Below are 19,217 nucleotides of genomic sequence, written 5' to 3' on the forward strand. Positions count from 1 at the left end.
AAAACTGTTCACAGTACTCAAGGTGAGGCCTCACCAGTGCCTCATAAAGCCTCAGCATCACATCCTTGCTCTTGTATTCTCGACCTCTTGAAATGAACGCTAACATGGCATTTGCCTTCCTCACCACTGACTCAACCTGCAGGTTAACCTTCATGGTGTTCTGCACAAGGACTTGCAAATCCCTCTGTATCTCAGATTTTTGGATTTTCTACCCACTTAGGAAATAGTCTGCACATTTATTTCTACTACCAAAGTGTATAACCATGCATTTTCCAACATTGTATTTCATCTGCCACTTTCTTGCCCATTCTCCCAATCTGTCTAAGTCCTTTTGCATCCTACCTTTTTCCTCAACACTATCTGCCCCTCCACCAATCTTCATATCATCTGCAAACCTAGCAACAAAGCCATCTATTCCATCATCTAAATCATTTATATACAGCATAAAAACAAGTGGTCCCTGCGGAACACCACAAGTCACTGGCAGCCAAACAGAAAAGGATCCTTTTATTCCCACTTGCTGCCTCCTACCCATCAGCCAATGCTCTAATCATGTTAGTAACTTCCTTGTAATCATGGGCTCTTAACTTGGTAAGCAGTCTCATGTGTGGCACCGTGTCAAAGGCCTTCTGAAAGTCCAAATATTCAACATTCACTGCATCCCCTTTATCTATCCTACTAGTAATCTCCTCAAAAAATTCCAACAGGTTTGTCAGGCAAGATTTTCCCTTAAGGAAACCATGCTGACTTTTTCCTATCTTTTCCTGGGTCACTAAGTACTCCATAACCTCATCCTTAACAATTGACTCCAACATCTTCCCAACCACTGAGGCCGGGCTAACTGGTCTATAATTTCCTTTCTGCTGCCTTCCTCCTTTCTTAAAGAGTGGAGTGACAGTAAACTGCCTGGCCTGATTTACCCATCCAAACACCTACCTCTTTATCTGAACTGAATTTTATTTCTCATTCCCCTGCCCACTGGGCTTTCCTTGAGAGCTTGGCCAGCATTGTAATTATTAACTCTCCCCTTAATCATTTTTTAATTACAGGTGTAACTTCTGCAGTCCTGCAGTACAACATTGGTCAGCCAGATTTGTTAAATACAAACTGAAATGCTGGAAGCACCTAGTCAGTCAGGGAAATGTTTAGAGTCAATATATCTTCCTCAGGATAGATCTGTAAAATGATGGTCAGAGCCTGTTATTCATGTTGGTGGTTTAGCTGCCTTTAGTATTCCATTTCTTTATTTATCATCCCTAGTATTTCACCCTCATCTTCAATACAATGTCTGTAATGCAAATGGATTTTCCTTCATCTTTCAGCCCAGGACTCTCAGGATGTATGTTTTTTTTTGCTTTAACTTTCTTTCCCCTTACATCAATGACAAGATAGCTTTGGAAGCTTCGCAGAAATGGTATTTGATCTGAGTCTTCCTCGTAAACTTCACATAACCCTGACTGTTTATTCCCAACTAACACTATGTGCAACTGGCTTAGCCCCATTTAAGAACTTCTGCTCCATTTTTCAAGTAACAATGCGAAGTCTGCTGCTAAAGTTCTCCTGATCACATCTCGTCCAGCTGCCACCCTGTGAAATGGATCTCGGTATCGCATTGCCAACTGCCTCATAAGGTTCTGCTATAATGCGCTAATGATGTTTTGCTCAGTTCTACAGATTCCTTAATACACCAGTTCCAAAGATTACTGTGTTTTGCTTTTGCCTTTAATGTAGTTGCATGATATTTCCATTTCTCTGTAGTGGAGCTGGGTGAAATTAGTGATTTATCTGCCGGGTTAGAGTCCAAACAAAAGCAGCTGCTCAGTAGCCAAAGGCAAATTATTTTAAGAGTAACACACAAAATGCTGGAGGAACTCAGCAGGTCAGGCAGCATCTGTAGAAAGGAATATAGACTTGATATTTCGGCCATATCATTCCTTCGGCATTTTGTGTGTGTGTTATTCTGTATTTCCAACACCAGCAAAATCTCTTGTGCAAATTACTTTAAACATAATTTTGCTGCTACCTGTTAATGCAGTCTTTGTGTACCCCAACCAGGATGGAAAAGGGAAGCTATGGAAATGTAGAAACTGGAACAGGGGCCTGGCTTAGTGCTTTAATCAGTCGTGTGGTGCGAGGTGGTCACTGTAAACAGTTTTCCTGGGATGTTAGTGCCGAATACACAGAGAGAGCAGTCAGCAGCAATAACAGGAACATCAGTTGTCATCCTTTTTCAAGGCATCTGTAACACTCATGCGTTTATATGTGACTTAATGATTTAACTAGATTTCATTGTATTTTAAATAGAATAACTAGCCACCAATAATAGATATGTAATTATAAAAAGTTGGTCTTCTCATCAATAAAACATTCAATCTTCCCTCAGATGCTGTGTTTGCTGGGGCAATGCCCACAATGGCAAGCATCAAGTTATCTACTGGACGGCCCATTGTAAATCATCCACACTATGAAGATTCAGGTCTGAGGTGGGTGATAGCTCTGTTCACAGAGATGTCTACAGCTGGTTGGTTTAGGCAGCTTTTTCAATGTCTTGTGTTTTCAAATATTCATTGTTTAAAGGGCTATTTTAAATATCAACAATTTCAGTTATTAAGGGGAATAGAAAATACTTCGAACATTTTGTTAAAGAATAACACTTTGTAGGCAAATGGTCCTATTTTCAGCTGAATGGTGACCTACAGAATTTTAACTATACCTTGTATCCTCTTGATTTCTCCCTTGGTTTCGATAACTTTCCATTTCCCCAGTTCATTGGGTGTTACCCCCTCCTTCCAAAATAGCTCCCAGAAAGAGAAGCTGTTACCAAGGCAGCTGGTTAGCTGGGTATTGCCTTCCTTGGCCTAACCCCCTTCACTCATCTGATATTGGCTGTCTCCTGTTTTGTTATTGCTGGCCTGCTCCAAAGAAGAGACTCTATCTGAGTCTGTCAGTCTGACCTGATGCTGATCTCGGTAGCTGACCTGGAGAACCCTGGTGTTGACAATGAAACATATTGTCACTTATTGTCCATTCATTGTTTATCCTTGCTCTCCTTACTGAATTATTGACACCTTCCCACTACATTGATGGGTCAGACTAGAATAATGTCTCTTCATACTACACAGTCGCTCTACACTGATACTCGTGCTACCTTCCGTTGCTGTCAGTAGGGTCACACTTCCTGACATGATGGTTGTTTTCCGAACCCTCCACCAGCCTCTTGCCCTCTCCTCCCTGTCATGTAAATCCTTGAATTCAAGTGTTCTTACTTGTTGGCATACTGCAGAGTGTTACTGGTACCCCTTCACTTTTCCTACCCTAGCAATCACTTCCCTGTCCCACCCTCGATTACTGTGGATCACTGATCTGCTGATATTTTGAGTGCTGTGCTTCGCCTTTCTTCTCTGAAGTGTACCCTTTCAACCATTTAACCCTAACCAAATCCTCATTCCTGAAGTATCCCCCCCCTAAACAGCTCCCCCACTTCCCATCCCTAAAGCCAAACCAACATCTTCGTCTCTTTTCACACAGACAAAGAACAAAACAGGTGTATGCAATGTACAGTCGGAAGTCAGCAGAGGAGGTGAAGAACGGGCTGCTTCGCATGGGAGTAGATTATTTTATTTTTGAAGATTCTTGGTGTTTGAGAAAAACAAGGTGCGTATGATTTTAAAGCTTTAATAGATCTCTGATCTGAGTTGCCATCAAGTCCTTCATACATGCTAATTATTCCTCATTGCTTCAGTCTTTGTGTCATTGAGGAAAATCCTGGTTCAGTGCAGACTTGAACAGACTCCCTCCTTCGTCTTTGTTTGAAACATTCAGATTAATGAATGATATCCCTTCTGTAATGCCAATGAAGTTTTTATTTAAGAATTCCATAGATGAGCTATTGTATTGCAGAATCCCTCAACTCTCTTATGACCAGTGTGCCCTGTTGAGCTTGGATATTCAGGCAATGGAGAGCATCCTCAATATTGTTGCTGGGTCTGTCTTTGTGGAACTGAGTCAGCCTCTGTTTAGTCCAGTAGCTACTCAGTTGGTCCATTCACTGCTTCTCAGTGGGGGCTGCATATTGAAACCAAGTCCCTTTAACTTGGTAGACCTTTGCCATTTTTGTTCTGCTGATTTTAGAATTAGCAGACATTTTTCAATATAATTACTGTTATGAGCAAGCTAAAAGCAGGTCAGGCAGCATCTGTGGAGGGAAACAAACAGTCAACATTTCAGGTCAACACCCTTTATCTGCACTGAGTAGAGGGGAGATAGCTGGTATAAAGAGGTGAGGAGAGGGCTGGCAGATGATAGGTGGGTCAAGTGAGGGGGAGTGAAAGATGAGCGAGGGAAGTGGAAACAACGACAGAAGCTGGGAGGTGACATTGGGCTGAAGATGATGGAAAGGAAGGTGGAACTTGAAACAAGTAGAAGAGGGCCCTTGTGGAAGAGGTATGTGGATGCTCGGCTGATGAGTGGATAGAGAAGGGTAGTGGTGAGGGCTGGGTTGGATGTAGGGTGAATCAGGAGAGACACACAAAGGGAACAGTTTACCTGAAATTGGAGAATTCCGTGTTCATGCCATCCAGTTGTAGGCTACCCATGGATTATGAGGTGGGCATTATAGGAACACCACCTCATTCCTCCTGAGTAGTCTATATGCTGATGGTATATATTGAATTCTCCAATTTAATATAACCTGCTTTCCCTCTCTCTCAGCAGTTGCCCCACCCACTCCATCTTACACCACTGGGTCCCCTCCTCCATCTGGATCCATGCTCCACCTTCCTTTCCTATTAGATTCTGTCATCTGCAGCCCATGGTTTCATCCACCTATCACCTCCCAATTCCCAATCATCGCTTCTCCTCCTGCCTAACACCCCTCCTTACCTAGATCCACCAGTCACTTTCAGATTCTAGCTCCAAGGCTTCCCTCCACCTCTTTATATTGCCATCTCCCCCTCTACCTGTTCAGTCCAGATGAAACTAATACAAGCCTGTGCTTCAGCTTCATTGGACTGCTTCCTCTCACCCATAGAGAAGGCTGCAGTATGCCAGAAATTTGGGATGTGGAAGATGTGGAAAATGCAAAGAAAACTCCTTTGTGCTCCATGGTTTCTCAGTCGCCGACTCCACACTTCATCCCAGTCTTTCAGAACGATGTTTACAAAGTGTTAAAGATGAAGAAAACTGTCAGCTGGACATAAAGGACAGAGATGGTTAAGCATTGCTGTGCTTAAAGGGCGTCCAAATTTCTTGTATCGATGGCAACAGGAAGTATGATTGAACATGAGAACAAATGTAGAAATATGATCTTCGTAATAGTTCCTTTATAAGAGGTATTTTCATGTCTTTATGGAGTTAATGCATATGTGATTATTTTCAATAAAGATTTTGTGAATAAAAATTCAGCTTCGGTTATATTTTGAACTTTGAGAATATTCCTAGTTGTCACATTTACATTGTTGCTGTTCTCTGATAGACACTGGAGGCCTTTGCTGGCAGGTACATCTATACATTCATAACATACTGGAAGAGGGCAGCTTCTTCCTAGGACTAATGCAGAGGACAACAGTATAAAGGAATAAAACTTGTTGCCTACTCCCCCCCCCCCACACATACCAGGATGACAGCTAATCTCAGCAGCTGTCTGGAGTCATAAAAGTCACCCATTTGTTTGGAAACACCCAAGGGTGTTGGGTAGGAAGCAACTCTGGTCCAAAGGTGCAGCCATTCTGTGGGGCAGTGACACTGGGGTAGCTCATAGTCCGTGCCCTACTTCCTGGTCACGTCTCCACCTGGAGCATCACAAGAGAACCAGTTCAATTGGCCCAAGGCCAGGCACCTTTGCTTTCTGCTTCAGCTGAGAAAAAGAAGTTGAATAACTCGTCCTGCAGCTGAGGAAGAGGATGACACTGGAAATCCCTGCTGAGTTCATCCATTCACTCTTAAACCAGCAAACTCTTCAGCGCACACACAGAAGCAAGGGAGGTGTGTTTTTAGAGTACTAAAATGCATAGAATACTAAAATAAATCATTCCATTTGATCTTGTATTAATTTAAGGTTTCAGTTTGCTTGTGTACATGGCACACTTTTTCACATATACTGTCCAATGGCGTACTCTCCGTGCGCTCATTCCAGAAAAAAACAGCATGCTCCTTTGTTCCCTTCTTGTCTGTGTTGGAGATGCAGTGTGGGTTTCGGCTGCCCCAGATTTGCGTTCTGATTACCTTATTTACCTCATGGATTCTTGGGCTGTTCACCGGGGGCACAAGGATGGCTTGATGCACTGTCCTCTGTGAAGCACCAAGTTTGCAGGGCAGTGGCAGCCTGCCACACATGGCTTATTGCAAGGGCCGATTTCATTCCAGTTTTCACAGGTCTTCGGACAGCCTGGTCCGCACGTGTTGTACACAGCGCCGTGCTTACACTGAGTCGCTGCAAGGAGATAGAGCCTGGGTTAAAAAACAGTAAACACGATGATCCTGCGGCAGTGGGTCTTTCCCAATTTCTGCTGGCTGTATTCACCCCTTGGACGATAGTTATACTTGACAATTAAAAACCCAGAGGACAATGAAGGAGTTTGTATCTAAGGGTTGCCCTTGCACTTCTGCTTGTGTCCTTCAGTGGCAGCAGGTAAGGGAACAGTGGCCAAGCCTTAAATACCACCCAACACTCCAGCACAGCCTACACCCACAGCAGCAGGCAAGGGACCTGAGCCGGCACAAGGCAATGGTAACTAACTGATTGATGGAATTTTCTTTTTGAATTCTGATTGGTCAAGGGTTTAAAATGGCACAGTAGTGAGCAAGATACAAGATCAAAGTAAATAGTCCTGTGATTAGGCTAATGTTAAATAGGTAGGTTGATGGCGGTGCAGCTTGCTGGGCTGGAAGGGCCTGTTCCACACACTATCTGTTCATTAATTAATTAAGGAAGATACCTGATCAGTGTTATGAAGGCAGTAGATGGTGATGTGGAATTGGTTTGAATTGAAATCATGAGCATAAATTAGGAAATGTGGGCATGTTTGAAGGTAACTACAATTATCATGGGAGATATTAATGTACATATTGATGGGATGAACCGAACTGACAAAGGTGTCATAGAAATTATTGGAATGCATGAGCAATGCATTGCAGAGTCTATCTAAATCCAGATTTGGTCTATGGAAAGAGGAAGGAATACTAAGGCACCTTGTGGTTAAAGATTCCCTATGGGGCTGGTGACCACAATGTAATAGGATTCCAGGTACAGTCTGAGGATGTACACCATAGGTCCATAACCAATGTCTCCAATCAAAATTAGGATAATTATAATGGCACGAGGGAATTGTCTAAGGTAGACTGCGTAAACAAGCTCTGAGAGGAACTGTGGCAGATATACTAATGACCGGTCTGTGATGCTGAGCAAGAGTTTATCCCCATTATAAAGACGAATTTTATTGAAGTGCTCCAAGCAGTAGTTCCATAGAGACCATGTTATGGAACTGGAGCTGCAGCTTGATGATGTCAGCTCATAGGGGCAAATGCAGAGGCCATAGATAAGAGCTACATGGAGGTAGTCACGCCCAAGTTTCAGGAGGCAGGTACCTGAGTGACTCTCAAGAGAGCAAATTTAAATAGGCAGCAAAAGAAAATAAGTGTACCACTTGGATAAAGTTGGGGTGGGGGGTGGGGTGATGGAGAACCTATCAGGGGAAACCATAGTGACCAGGGGTGTCTGGCACTGTGGTTCAGAAGAGAAGAGCTGATTCCATAATTAAAGGAGCAGAAAGCAGATAGTATGCTGTCTCCCAGGTGCTAGGGTCAGGGATGTCTCAGAAAGGGTCCACGACATTCTAAAGGAGGAGGGTGAACAGCTGGAAGTCGTGGTACATAATGGTGCCAACAACACAGGTAGAAAAAGGCAGGAGTTTCTAAAGATAGAATATAGAGTGTTAGGTATAAAGTTGAAAACAGGACCTCCAGGGTAGTAACCTCTTGACTGCTCCCTGTGCCACGTGCCAGTGAAGGCAAGAATAGGATGATTTGGCATGATAATGCATGGCTGAAGAATTGGGGCAGGGGGCAGGGTTTCAGATTTCAGGATCATTGGGATCTCATCTAGGGAAGATGTGATCTGTAGAAAAGGACAGGTTACACCTCAACCCAAGGGAAACCAATATCCTTGCCGGCAGGTTTGCTAGAGCTGTTGGAGAGGGTTTAAACTAATTTGGCAAGGGGATGGGAACCAGGGTGATAGGGCTGAGGATGGGAAGTTTGTTATACAACTAAATGCAGTGTGTAATGGGACTGAGAGGAAGGACAAGCAAATTGCAGTCAGTGGGATGAGCTGAAGTGTAACTTGGGGGCCAAAATCTAAAAGGATGATGAACACAGGTCTGAAGGTGCTATATTTAAATACACACAGTATACGGAATAAGGTGAATAATCCTGAGACGCAGTTAGAGATTTGCAGGTATAATGTTGTGGGCCATCTCTGAGTCATGGCTGAAAGAAGAACATAGTTGGGGGCTTATCATCCAAGGATGCACATTGTATCGAAACGACAGGAAGAGAGGCAGAGGGGGTGGGGTGGCTCTTTTGGTAAAAATGAAATCAAATCTTTAGAAAGAGGTGACATAGGATCAGAAGATGTAGAATCCTCGTGGGTAGAGTTAAGAAACTGCAAGAGTAAAAGGACCCTGATGTGAGTTATATACAGGTTTCCAAACAATAACCAGGATGTGGGCTACAAATTACAATGGAAAATAGAAAAAGAATGTAAAAAGCACAATATTGCAATAATGATGGGGATTTCAATATGCAGGTAAATTGGGAAAATCAGAATGGTGCTGGATCCCAAGAGAGGGTAGTAGTAGGACACCTACAAGATGACTTTTTAAGAACAGCTTGAGGTGGAGCCCTCCAGGGGGAACAGCATTTCTGGATTGGGTGTTATGTAATGACCCAGATTTGATCAGGGAGCTTAAGGTGAATGAACCCATCGGAGCCAGTGATCATAATATGATAGAACTCGCCCAGCACGTTGAGGAGGAGAAGTTAAAATTGGATGTATCAGTATTACAGTGCAGTAAAGGAAATTACAGAGGCATGAGAGAGGAGCTGGCTAAAGTTGATTGGAAGGGGACACTAGCAGGGATGATGGCAAAACAGCAATGACTGGTGTGTCTGCAAGAAATTCAGAAGGCAAAGGAAAGATGAAGAAGTATCCTAAAGGGAGGATGAGGAATCATGGCTGACAAGGGGAGTCAAAGACAGCATAAAGGCAAAAGAGAGGGCATATAATATTGCAAAAATTAGTGGGAAGGTAGAGGTTTGGAAAGCTTTTAAAAACCAGCAGAAGGCAATTTTAAAAGCTGTAAAGAGAGAAAAGATGTCACATGATGGTAACTTAGTCTATAATATAAAAATGTTTTAAACGTTTTTTTTTCAGATAGTAAAAGAGACAAGAGTGGATATCAGATCGCTGGAAAATCAAACTGGAGGGGTAGTAATGGGGGACAAACTTAATTGGTATTTTGCATCAGTCTTCACTGGGAAATACAAGAGTGCCAGGGGACAAAAGTGAGTATCGTTGCTATTACTTCGGAGATGTTTGGGAAGCTGAAAAATCAGGAGGTAGATAAGTCACCTGGACCAGATGGACTATACCCCAGGGTTCTGAAAGAGGTAGCTGAATAGATCGTGGAAGCATTAGAAATGATATTTCAAGAATCACTGAATTCTGGAATGGTTCCAGAGGACTGAAAACAGCAAATGTCACTTCATTCTTTCCGAAGGGGGGGAGGGAGAAGAAAGGCAATTATAGGCCTGTTAGGCTGACTTCAGTGGTTGGAAAGATGATGGGAGTCTATTATTAAGGATGAGGTTTCGGGTTACTTTGCGGCATGTGATAGAACGGGCAAAAGTCAGCATGCTTTTCTAAAAGGGACATTTTGCCTGATCAATCTGTTGGAATTCTTTGAAGAAATATCAGACAGGATAGACAAAGGAGAGTCAGTGAATGTTATCTATTTGGTTGTTCAGAAGGCTTTTGACAAGTTGCTGCACATGAGGCTGCTTTACAAGATGAGAGCTCGTGGTACTACAGGGAAGATACCCACATGGATAGAAGATTGGCTGACTAGCAGGACTGGGAATAAAGGGGGTGTGTACTGTCTGGCTGCCACTGACTAGTGGTGTGCCACAGAGGTCAGTGTTAGAACCGCTTCTTTTCATGTTGTGTGTCAATAATTTGGAAAGGCACAATGATGTGTTAATGGTCTGAATGATGGAATTAGTGGTTTTGTGGACAACACTAAGATAGGTGGGGGGCAGGTAGTGTTGAGGGATCAGGGTGTGTGCAGTAGGACTTAGGCAGACTGGGGAAATGGGCAAAGAAGTGGCAGGTGGAATATTGTGTAGGAAATTGTATGGTTATGTTTAAACAGTGGTGGAAAGAGTAAAGGCAAGGGTTATTTTCTGAATGTGAAGAAAATTCAAAGATCAGAGGTACAAAGGGGCTTGGGAGTTCTCGTGCAGGATTCCCTAAAGGTTAACTTGCAGGTTGAGTAGGTGGTAAGGAAGGGAAATGCAATTTTACCATTCATTTTGAGAGGACTAGAATATAAAAGCAAGGATGTAATGCTGAGGCTTTATAAGGCATTGGTCAGACTTCACTTGGAGTCTTGTGAGCAGTTTTGGGCCCCTATCTAAGAAAAGATGTGCTGGCATTGGAGAGGGTCCAAGGAGGTTGGTGGAATGATCCCAGGAATGAAAGGGTTAACATATGAGGTGTGTTTGATGGCTCTGGGCCCATAATCACTGCAGTTTGTAAGATGGAGCGAGTGGGGATTTCACTGAAAACTATCAAATATTGAAAGGCCAAGTCAGAGTGGATGTGGAGACGATGTTTCCTATAGTGGGGGAGTCTAGGACCAGAGGGCACAGCCTCAGAAACAGAACAGAGATGAGGACATTTTCTTTTTAATCAGAGGGTGGTGAATCAGGAATTCATTACCACAGATAGAAGTGCAGGCCAAGTCATTGGCTATATTTAAGGCAGAGGTTAATAGGTTTTTGATTATCAGGGCATCAAAGGTACAGGGAGAAGACAGGAGAATGGGGTTGAGGAGGGTAATGAATCAGTCATGGTGGAATGGCCTAATGCTACTCCTACATAGCCAGCCGAAGGTGCTTTAACATCAGCACCAGATTTTGAGGCGAGTGGTTCTGGGTTCGAATTGGGCCAGCTCCTTGTATGCTTTACATCTGTGCTGGGTTGAATATTGAGCTAGCAACTCGGCCTCGTAAAAAACAGATAAAAACACTAACAAAACGGCAAGGTTGCTGCCCGATGCATCACAAAGTGCAAAGAGGTATAACAAAATGACAAAAGTCATCTAATTGGAGAGATTCTGCAAATGAGTGTTCAGAGGGGTCTAAGTGTTCTTGTGCATGAGTCACAAAAAATATCAGGCAGGCCCAAAAAGTAATGAAGAAGGCAACCCATTTGGGCCTTTCTTCCAAAGGAGTTTAAAAGTAGGGAGATTCTGTTGTAATTATCAGGGTGTTCGTGAGCTGGAATACTGTGTACGATTTTGGTCCACTTACCTAAAAATCATGTAATAACACTGGAGGTGGTCCAAGGAGAATTGCCAAGCTGATTCCTGGGATGAGATGATTGTCCTATCAGGAAATGCTAAAGACTTTGCTTATTTATTCCTTAGGGCTTATAAGAATGAGGGTGATTTTATTCAAACATATTAAATGCTAAAGGGAGGGGATTCACAGTCAAGGGAACACAGCTACAAGAGGATGGTCATTTAAAACTGAGATATGGGGAAAATTCTGATGGCAGTGGCTCTCTGGGGTTCTCTGTCCCACTGAGTGGAGAGATCTGGATCATTTGAACTGGAGGTGGATAAATATTGGACAGATCAAAGAATACAGGGGAAGTGGCACAGGATTTGAAGCCAGTGTAGGTTAGTCATGGTAATATTAAATGGTGAGTCAGGCTTGAAGGGCCAGTTGGCCTACTCCTGCTCCTATTTTCTTGAGGCTTAGGCTGAAAGATAAAATGTCTCCTGAAGAATGTGATGATCAGGATCAGTGGCAGGGTTTAGAGCGGGTGAAGCAGGGTTTAGAGCGGGTGAAGCAGGCTGTGTGCTGTGACAGGAGGAGCTGTGTGTTAGCAGTAAACGTATGGAAGCTGCTGCAGTGCGTGGCTGAGAAACCGGCAGTCCTTGGAGACTGTGAACGGTGTGTGAGGCTATTCTAGATCCGTGCCACATAACCAATGAAGGCCTTGTAACTGTGAGCATTCCAGAGGCAGTTGCACCAAGTCCCCTGTGAATTCGAACACAGTGAACACAAGACAAATTCCCAAAGCGCTCCACACAGCCTTATCCCAGTACAAAGTGTGAGCTCCCACTGTGCAAACTTTGCTCACGAATGACCAGATCAGGCTGGCCCTGTCGGCAACTCACCCAGACAGCTCATCTCTGGCTTCCAGTGCACATGCACACCTTCCCTCTGACAGGCCCGTGTGTAGGCAATTAGAGACTCGCAGTAACAATTCTTGTGCATGGGGCACTCACACATGTCAGTGACACAGGATCTGTGGGAAAGATCACAGGAGAAGTAAGAGCAAAATGTCCACATCCACACCCACCATCCCTGTCCACATCCAACTCCGCTGTTCCCATCTCACATCCACCTTTCCCTGTCCACATCCAATTCATCTCACATCCACCATCCCTGTCCACATCCAACTCATCTCACATCCATCATTCCCTGTCCACATCCAACTCCGCCTTTCCAAATCTCACATCCGTCATTCCCTGTCCACATCCAACTCATCTCACATCCATCATTCCCTGTCCACATCCAACTCATCTCACATCCATCATTCCCTGTCCACATCCAACTCTGCGTTTCCATCTCACATCCATCATTCCCTGTCCACATCCAACTCCACGTTTCTATCTCACATCCATCATTCCCTGTCCACATCCAACTCATCTCACATCCATCATTGCCTGTCCACATCCAACTCCGCGTTTCCATCTCACATCCATCATTCCCTGTCCACATCCAACTCCACCATCCCCATCTCACATCCATCATTCCCTGTCCTCATCCAACTCCACCGTCCCCATCTCACATCCACCATCCCTGTCCACATCCAACTCCACCGTCCCCATCTCACATCAACCATCCTTGTCCACATCCAACTCCACCGTCCCCATCTCACATCCACCATCCCTGTCCACATCCAACTCCACCGTCCCCATCTCACATCCACCATCCCTGTCCACATCCAACTCCACCGTCCCCATCTCACATCCACCATCCTTGTCCACATCCAACTCCACCGTCCCCATCTCACATCCACCATCCCTGTCCACATCCAACTCATCTCACATCCATCATTCCCTGTCCACATCCAACTCATCTCACATCCATCATTCCCTGTCCACATCCAACTCATCTCACATCCACCATCCCTGTCCACATCCAACTCCACCGTCCCCATCTCACATCCACCATCCCTGTCCACATCCAACTCCACCGTCCCCATCTCACATCCACCATCCCTGTCCACATCCAACTCCACCGTCCCCATCTCACATCCACCATCCCTGTCCACATCCAACTCATCTCACATCCATCATTCCCTGTCCACATCCAACTCATCTCACATCCATCATTCCCTGTCCACATCCAACTCCGCGTTTCCATCTCACATCCATCATTACCTGTCCACATCCAACTCCACGTTTCTATCTCACATCCACCATCCCTGTCCACATCACACTCCACCGTCCCCATCTCACATCCACCATCCCTGTCCACATCCAACTCCACCGTCCCCATCTCACATCCACCATCCCTGTCCACATCCAACTCCACCGTCCCCATCTCACATCCACCATCCCTGTCCACATCCAACTCCACCGTCCCCATCTCACATCCACCATCCCTGTCCACATGCAACTCATCTCACATCCATCATTCCCTGTCCACATCCAACTCCACCGTCCCCATCTCACATCCACCATCCCTGTCCACATGCAACTCATCTCACATCCATCATTCCCTGTCCACATCCAACTCCGCCTTTCCAAATCTCACATCCGTCATTCCCTGTCCACATCCAACTCATCATTTCCATCTCACATCCATCATTCCCTGTCCACATCCAACTCCACGTTTCTATCTCACATCCATCATTCCCTGTCCACATCCAACTCATCTCACATCCATCATTCCCTGTCCACATCCAACTCTGCGTTTCCATCTCACATCCATCATTCCCTGTCCACATCCAACTCCACGTTTCTATCTCACATCCATCATTCCCTGTCCACATCCAACTCATCTCACATCCATCATTGCCTGTCCACATCCAACTCCGCGTTTCCATCTCACATCCATCATTCCCTGTCCACATCCAACTCCACCGTCCTCCGTCCACATCCAACTCCGCGTTTCCATCTCACATCCATCATTCCCTGTCCACATCCAACTCCACCGTCCCCATCTCACATCCATCATTCCCTGTCCACATCCAACTCCACCGTCCCCATCTCACATCCACCATCCCTGTCCACATCCAACTCCACCGTCCCCATCTCACATCCATCATCCCTGTCCACATCCAACTCCACCGTCCCCATCTCACATCCACCTCCACCGTCCCCATCTCACATCCACCATCCTTGTCCACATCCAACTCCACCGTCCCCATCTCACATCCACCATCCCTGTCCACATCCAACTCCACCGTCCCCATCTCACATCGACCATCCCTGTCCACATCCAACTCCACCGTCCCCATCTCACATCCATCATTCCCTGTCCACATCCAACTCATCTCACATCCATCATTCCCTGTCCACATCCAACTCATCTCACATCCATCATTCCCTGTCCACATCCAACTCCGCGTTTCCATCTCACATCCATCATTCCCTGTCCACATCCAACTCCACGTTTCTATCTCACATCCACCATTCCCTGTCCACATCCAACTCATCTCACATCCATCATTCCCTGTCCACATCCAACTCCGCGTTTCCATCTCACATCCATCATTCCCTGTCCACATCCAACTCCACGTTTCTATCTCACATCCACCATCCCTGTCCACATCCAACTCCACCGTCCCCATCTCACATCCACCATCCTTGTCCACATCCAACTCCACCGTCCCCATCTCACATCCACCATCCCTGTCCACATCCAACTCCACCGTCCCCATCTCACATCCACCATCCCTGTCCACATCCAACTCCACCGTCCCCATCTCACATCCACCATCCTTGTCCACATCCAACTCCACCGTCGCCATCTCACATCCACCATCCCTGTCCACATCGAACTCCACCGTCCCCATCTCACATCCACCATCCCTGTCCACATCCAACTCATCTCACATCCATCATTCCCTGTCCACATCCAACTCATCTCACATCCATCATTCCCTGTCCACATCCAACTCATCTCACATCCATCATTCCCTGTCCACATCCAACTCATCTCACATCCATCATTCCCTGTCCACATCCAACATCCCTGTCCACATCCAACTCCACCTTTCCAAATCTCACATCCGTCATTCCCTGTCCACATCCAACTCATCTCACATCCATCATTCCCTGTCCACATCCAACTCTGCGTTTCCATCTCACATCCATCATTCCCTGTCCACATCCAACTCCACGTTTCTATCTCACATCCATCATTCCCTGTCCACATCCAACTCCACTCTCACATCCATCATTGCCTGTCCACATCCAACTCCGCGTTTCCATCTCACATCCATCATTCCCTGTCCACATCCAACTCCACCGTCCCCATCTCACATCCATCATTCCCTGTCCACATCCAACTCATCTCACATCCACCATCCCTGTCCACATCCAACATCCAACTCCACCGTCCCCATCTCACATCCACCATCCCTGTCCACATCCAACTCCACCGTCCCCATCTCACATCCATCATCCCTGTCCACATCCAACTCCACCGTCCCCATCTCACATCCACCATCCCTGTCCACATCCAACTCCACCGTCCCCATCTCACATCCATCATTCCCTGTCCACATCCAACTCATCTCACATCCACCATCCCTGTCCACATCCAACATCCAACTCCACCGTCCCCATCTCACATCCACCATCCCTGTCCACATCCAACTCCACCGTCCCCATCTCACATCCATCATCCCTGTCCACATCCAACTCCACCGTCCCCATCTCACATCCACCATCCCTGTCCACATCCAACTCCACCGTCCCCATCTCACATCCACCATCCTTGTCCACATCCAACTCCACCGTCCCCATCTCACATCCACCATCCCTGTCCACATCCAACTCCACCGTCCCCATCTCACATCGACCATCCTTGTCCACATCCAACTCCACCGTCCCCATCTCACATCCACCATCCCTGTCCACATCCAACTCCACCATCCCCATCTCACATCCACCATCCCTGTCCACATCCAACTCCACCGTCGCCATCTCACATCCACCATCCCTGTCCACATCGAACTCCACCATCCCCATCTCACATCCACCATCCCTGTCCACATCCAACTCATCTCACATCCATCATTCCCTGTCCACATCCAACTCATCTCACATCCATCATTCCCTGTCCACATCCAACTCATCTCACATCCATCATTCCCTGTCCACATTCAACTCATCTCACATCCACCATCCCTGTCCACATCCAACTCCACCGTCCCCATCTCACATCCACCATCCCTGTCCACATCCAACTCCACCGTCCCCATCTCACATCCACCATCCCTGTCCACATCCAACTCCACCGTCCCCATCTCACATCCACCATCCCTGTCCACATCCAACTCATCTCACATCCATCATTCCCTGTCCACATCCAACTCATCTCACATCCATCATTCCCTGTCCACATCGAACTCCGCGTTTCCATCTCACATCCATCATTCCCTGTCCACATCCAACTCCACGTTTCTATCTCACATCCACCATCCCTGTCCACATCCAACTCCACCGTCCCCATCTCACATCCATCATCCCTGTCCACATCCAACTCCACCGTCCCCATCTCACATCCACCATCCCTGTCCACATCCAACTCCACCGTCCCCATCTCACATCCACCATCCTTGTCCACATCCAACTCCACCGTCCCCATCTCACATCCACCATCCCTGTCCACATCCAACTCCACCGTCCCCATCTCACATCCACCATCCCTGTCCACATCCAACTCCACCGTCCCCATCTCACATCCACCATCCTTGTCCACATCCAACTCCACCGTCGCCATCTCACATCCACCATCCCTGTCCACATCGAACTCCACCGTCCCCATCTCACATCCACCATCCCTGTCCACATCCAACTCATCTCACATCCATCATTCCCTGTCCACATCCAACTCATCTCACATCCATCATTCCCTGTCCACATCCAACATCCCTGTCCACATCCAACTCCACCTTTCCAAATCTCACATCCGTCATTCCCTGTCCACATCCAACTCATCTCACATCCATCATTCCCTGTCCACATCCAACTCTGCGTTTCCATCTCACATCCATCATTCCCTGTCCACATCCAACTCCACGTTTCTATCTCACATCCATCATTCCCTGTCCACATCCAACTCATCTCACATCCATCATTGCCTGTCCACATCCAACTCCGCGTTTCCATCTCACATCCATCATTCCCTGTCCACATCCAACTCCACCGTCCCCATCTCACATCCATCATTCCCTGTCCACATCCAACTCATCTCACATCCACCATCCCTGTCCACATCCAATATCCAACTCCACCGTCCCCATCTCACATCCACCATCCCTGTCCACATCCAACTCCACCGTCCCCATCTCACATCCATCATCCCTGTCCACATCCAACTCCACCGTCCCCATCTCACATCCACCATCCCTGTCCACATCCAACTCCACCGTCCCCATCTCACATCCACCATCCTTGTCCACATCCAACTCCACCGTCCCCATCTCACATCCACCATCCCTGTCCACATCCAACTCCACCGTCCCCATCTCACATCCACCATCCCTGTCCACATCCAACTCCACCGTCCCCATCTCACATCCACCATCCTTGTCCACATCCAACTCCACCGTCGCCATCTCACATCCACCATCCCTGTCCACATCGAACTCCACCGTCCCCATCTCACATCCACCATCCCTGTCCACATCCAACTCATCTCACATCCATCATTCCCTGTCCACATCCAACTCATCTCACATCCATCATTCCCTGTCCACATCCAACTCCGCGTTTCCATCTCACATCCACCATCCCTGTCCACATCCAACTCCACCGTCCCCATCTCACATCCACCATCCCTGTCCACATCCAACTCCACCGTCCCCATCTCACATCCACCATCCTTGTCCACATCCAACTCCACCGTCCCCATCTCACATCCACCATCCCTGTCCACATCCAACTCCACCGTCCCCATCTCACATCCACCATCCCTGTCCACATCCAACTCATCTCACATCCATCATTCCCTGTCCACATCCAACTCATCTCACATCCATCATTCCCTGTCCACATCCAACTCCGCGTTTCCATCTCACATCCATCATTCCCTGTCCACATCCAACTCCACGTTTCTATCTCACATCCACCATCCCTGTCCACATCCAACTCCACCGTCCCCATCTCACATCCATCATCCCTGTCCACATCCAACTCCACCGTCCCCATCTCACATCCACCATCCCTGTCCACATCCAACTCCACCGTCCCCATCTCACATCCACCATCCTTGTCCACATCCAACTCCACCGTTCCTATCTCACATCCACCATCCCTCTCCACATCCAACTCCACCGTCCCCATCTCACATCCACCATCCCTGTCCACATCCAACTCCACCGTCCCCATCTCACATCCACCATCCCTGTCCACATCCAACTCCACCGTCCCCATCTCACATCCACCATCCTTGTCCACATCCAACTCCACCGTCGCCATCTCACATCCACCATCCCTGTCCACATCCAACTCCACCGTCCCCATCTCACATCCAACATCCCTGTCCACATCCAACTCCACCTTTCCAAATCTCACATCCGTCATTCCCTGTCCACATCCAACTCATCTCACATCCATCATTCCCTGTCCACATCCAACTCTGCATTTCCATCTCACATCCATCATTCCCTGTCCACATCCAACTCC

General features: G+C 46.8%; 2 protein-coding genes across 3 annotated transcripts in view; one reads left to right on the forward strand and one right to left on the reverse strand.

Moving 5' to 3' along the window:
* The window catches only part of dpy19l1l (dpy-19-like 1, like (H. sapiens)), a 127,561-nt gene extending 122,215 nt beyond the window's left edge, over positions 1 to 5,346 (forward strand). Inside the window, exons 21-23 of one of the 2 annotated variants that reach the window (XM_063056854.1) lie at positions 2,384 to 2,483; positions 3,529 to 3,654; positions 5,030 to 5,346. In XM_063056854.1, the coding sequence (XP_062912924.1) occupies positions 2,384 to 2,483; positions 3,529 to 3,654; positions 5,030 to 5,198 (395 nt within the window). In that variant the 3' untranslated portion in view covers positions 5,199 to 5,346. The remainder of the gene's footprint in view (positions 1 to 2,383; positions 2,484 to 3,528; positions 3,655 to 5,029) is intronic. The other variant, XM_063056865.1, reaches the window with a different exon arrangement.
* A 192-nt stretch (positions 5,347 to 5,538) lies between these two features.
* Positions 5,539 to 19,217, reverse strand: part of bmper (BMP binding endothelial regulator) — a 66,757-nt gene continuing 53,078 nt past the window's right edge. The window contains exons 14-15 of the mRNA XM_063056881.1: positions 12,465 to 12,595; positions 5,539 to 6,430 (exon numbers count right to left, since the gene is read on the reverse strand). Coding sequence (XP_062912951.1) covers positions 6,252 to 6,430; positions 12,465 to 12,595 — 310 coding nt within the window. The 3' untranslated portion in view covers positions 5,539 to 6,251. The remainder of the gene's footprint in view (positions 6,431 to 12,464; positions 12,596 to 19,217) is intronic.

The sequence above is a fragment of the Mobula hypostoma genome, chromosome 1 (genome assembly GCF_963921235.1).
Source record: "Mobula hypostoma chromosome 1, sMobHyp1.1, whole genome shotgun sequence".
Lineage (NCBI taxonomy): Eukaryota > Metazoa > Chordata > Chondrichthyes > Myliobatiformes > Myliobatidae > Mobula > Mobula hypostoma.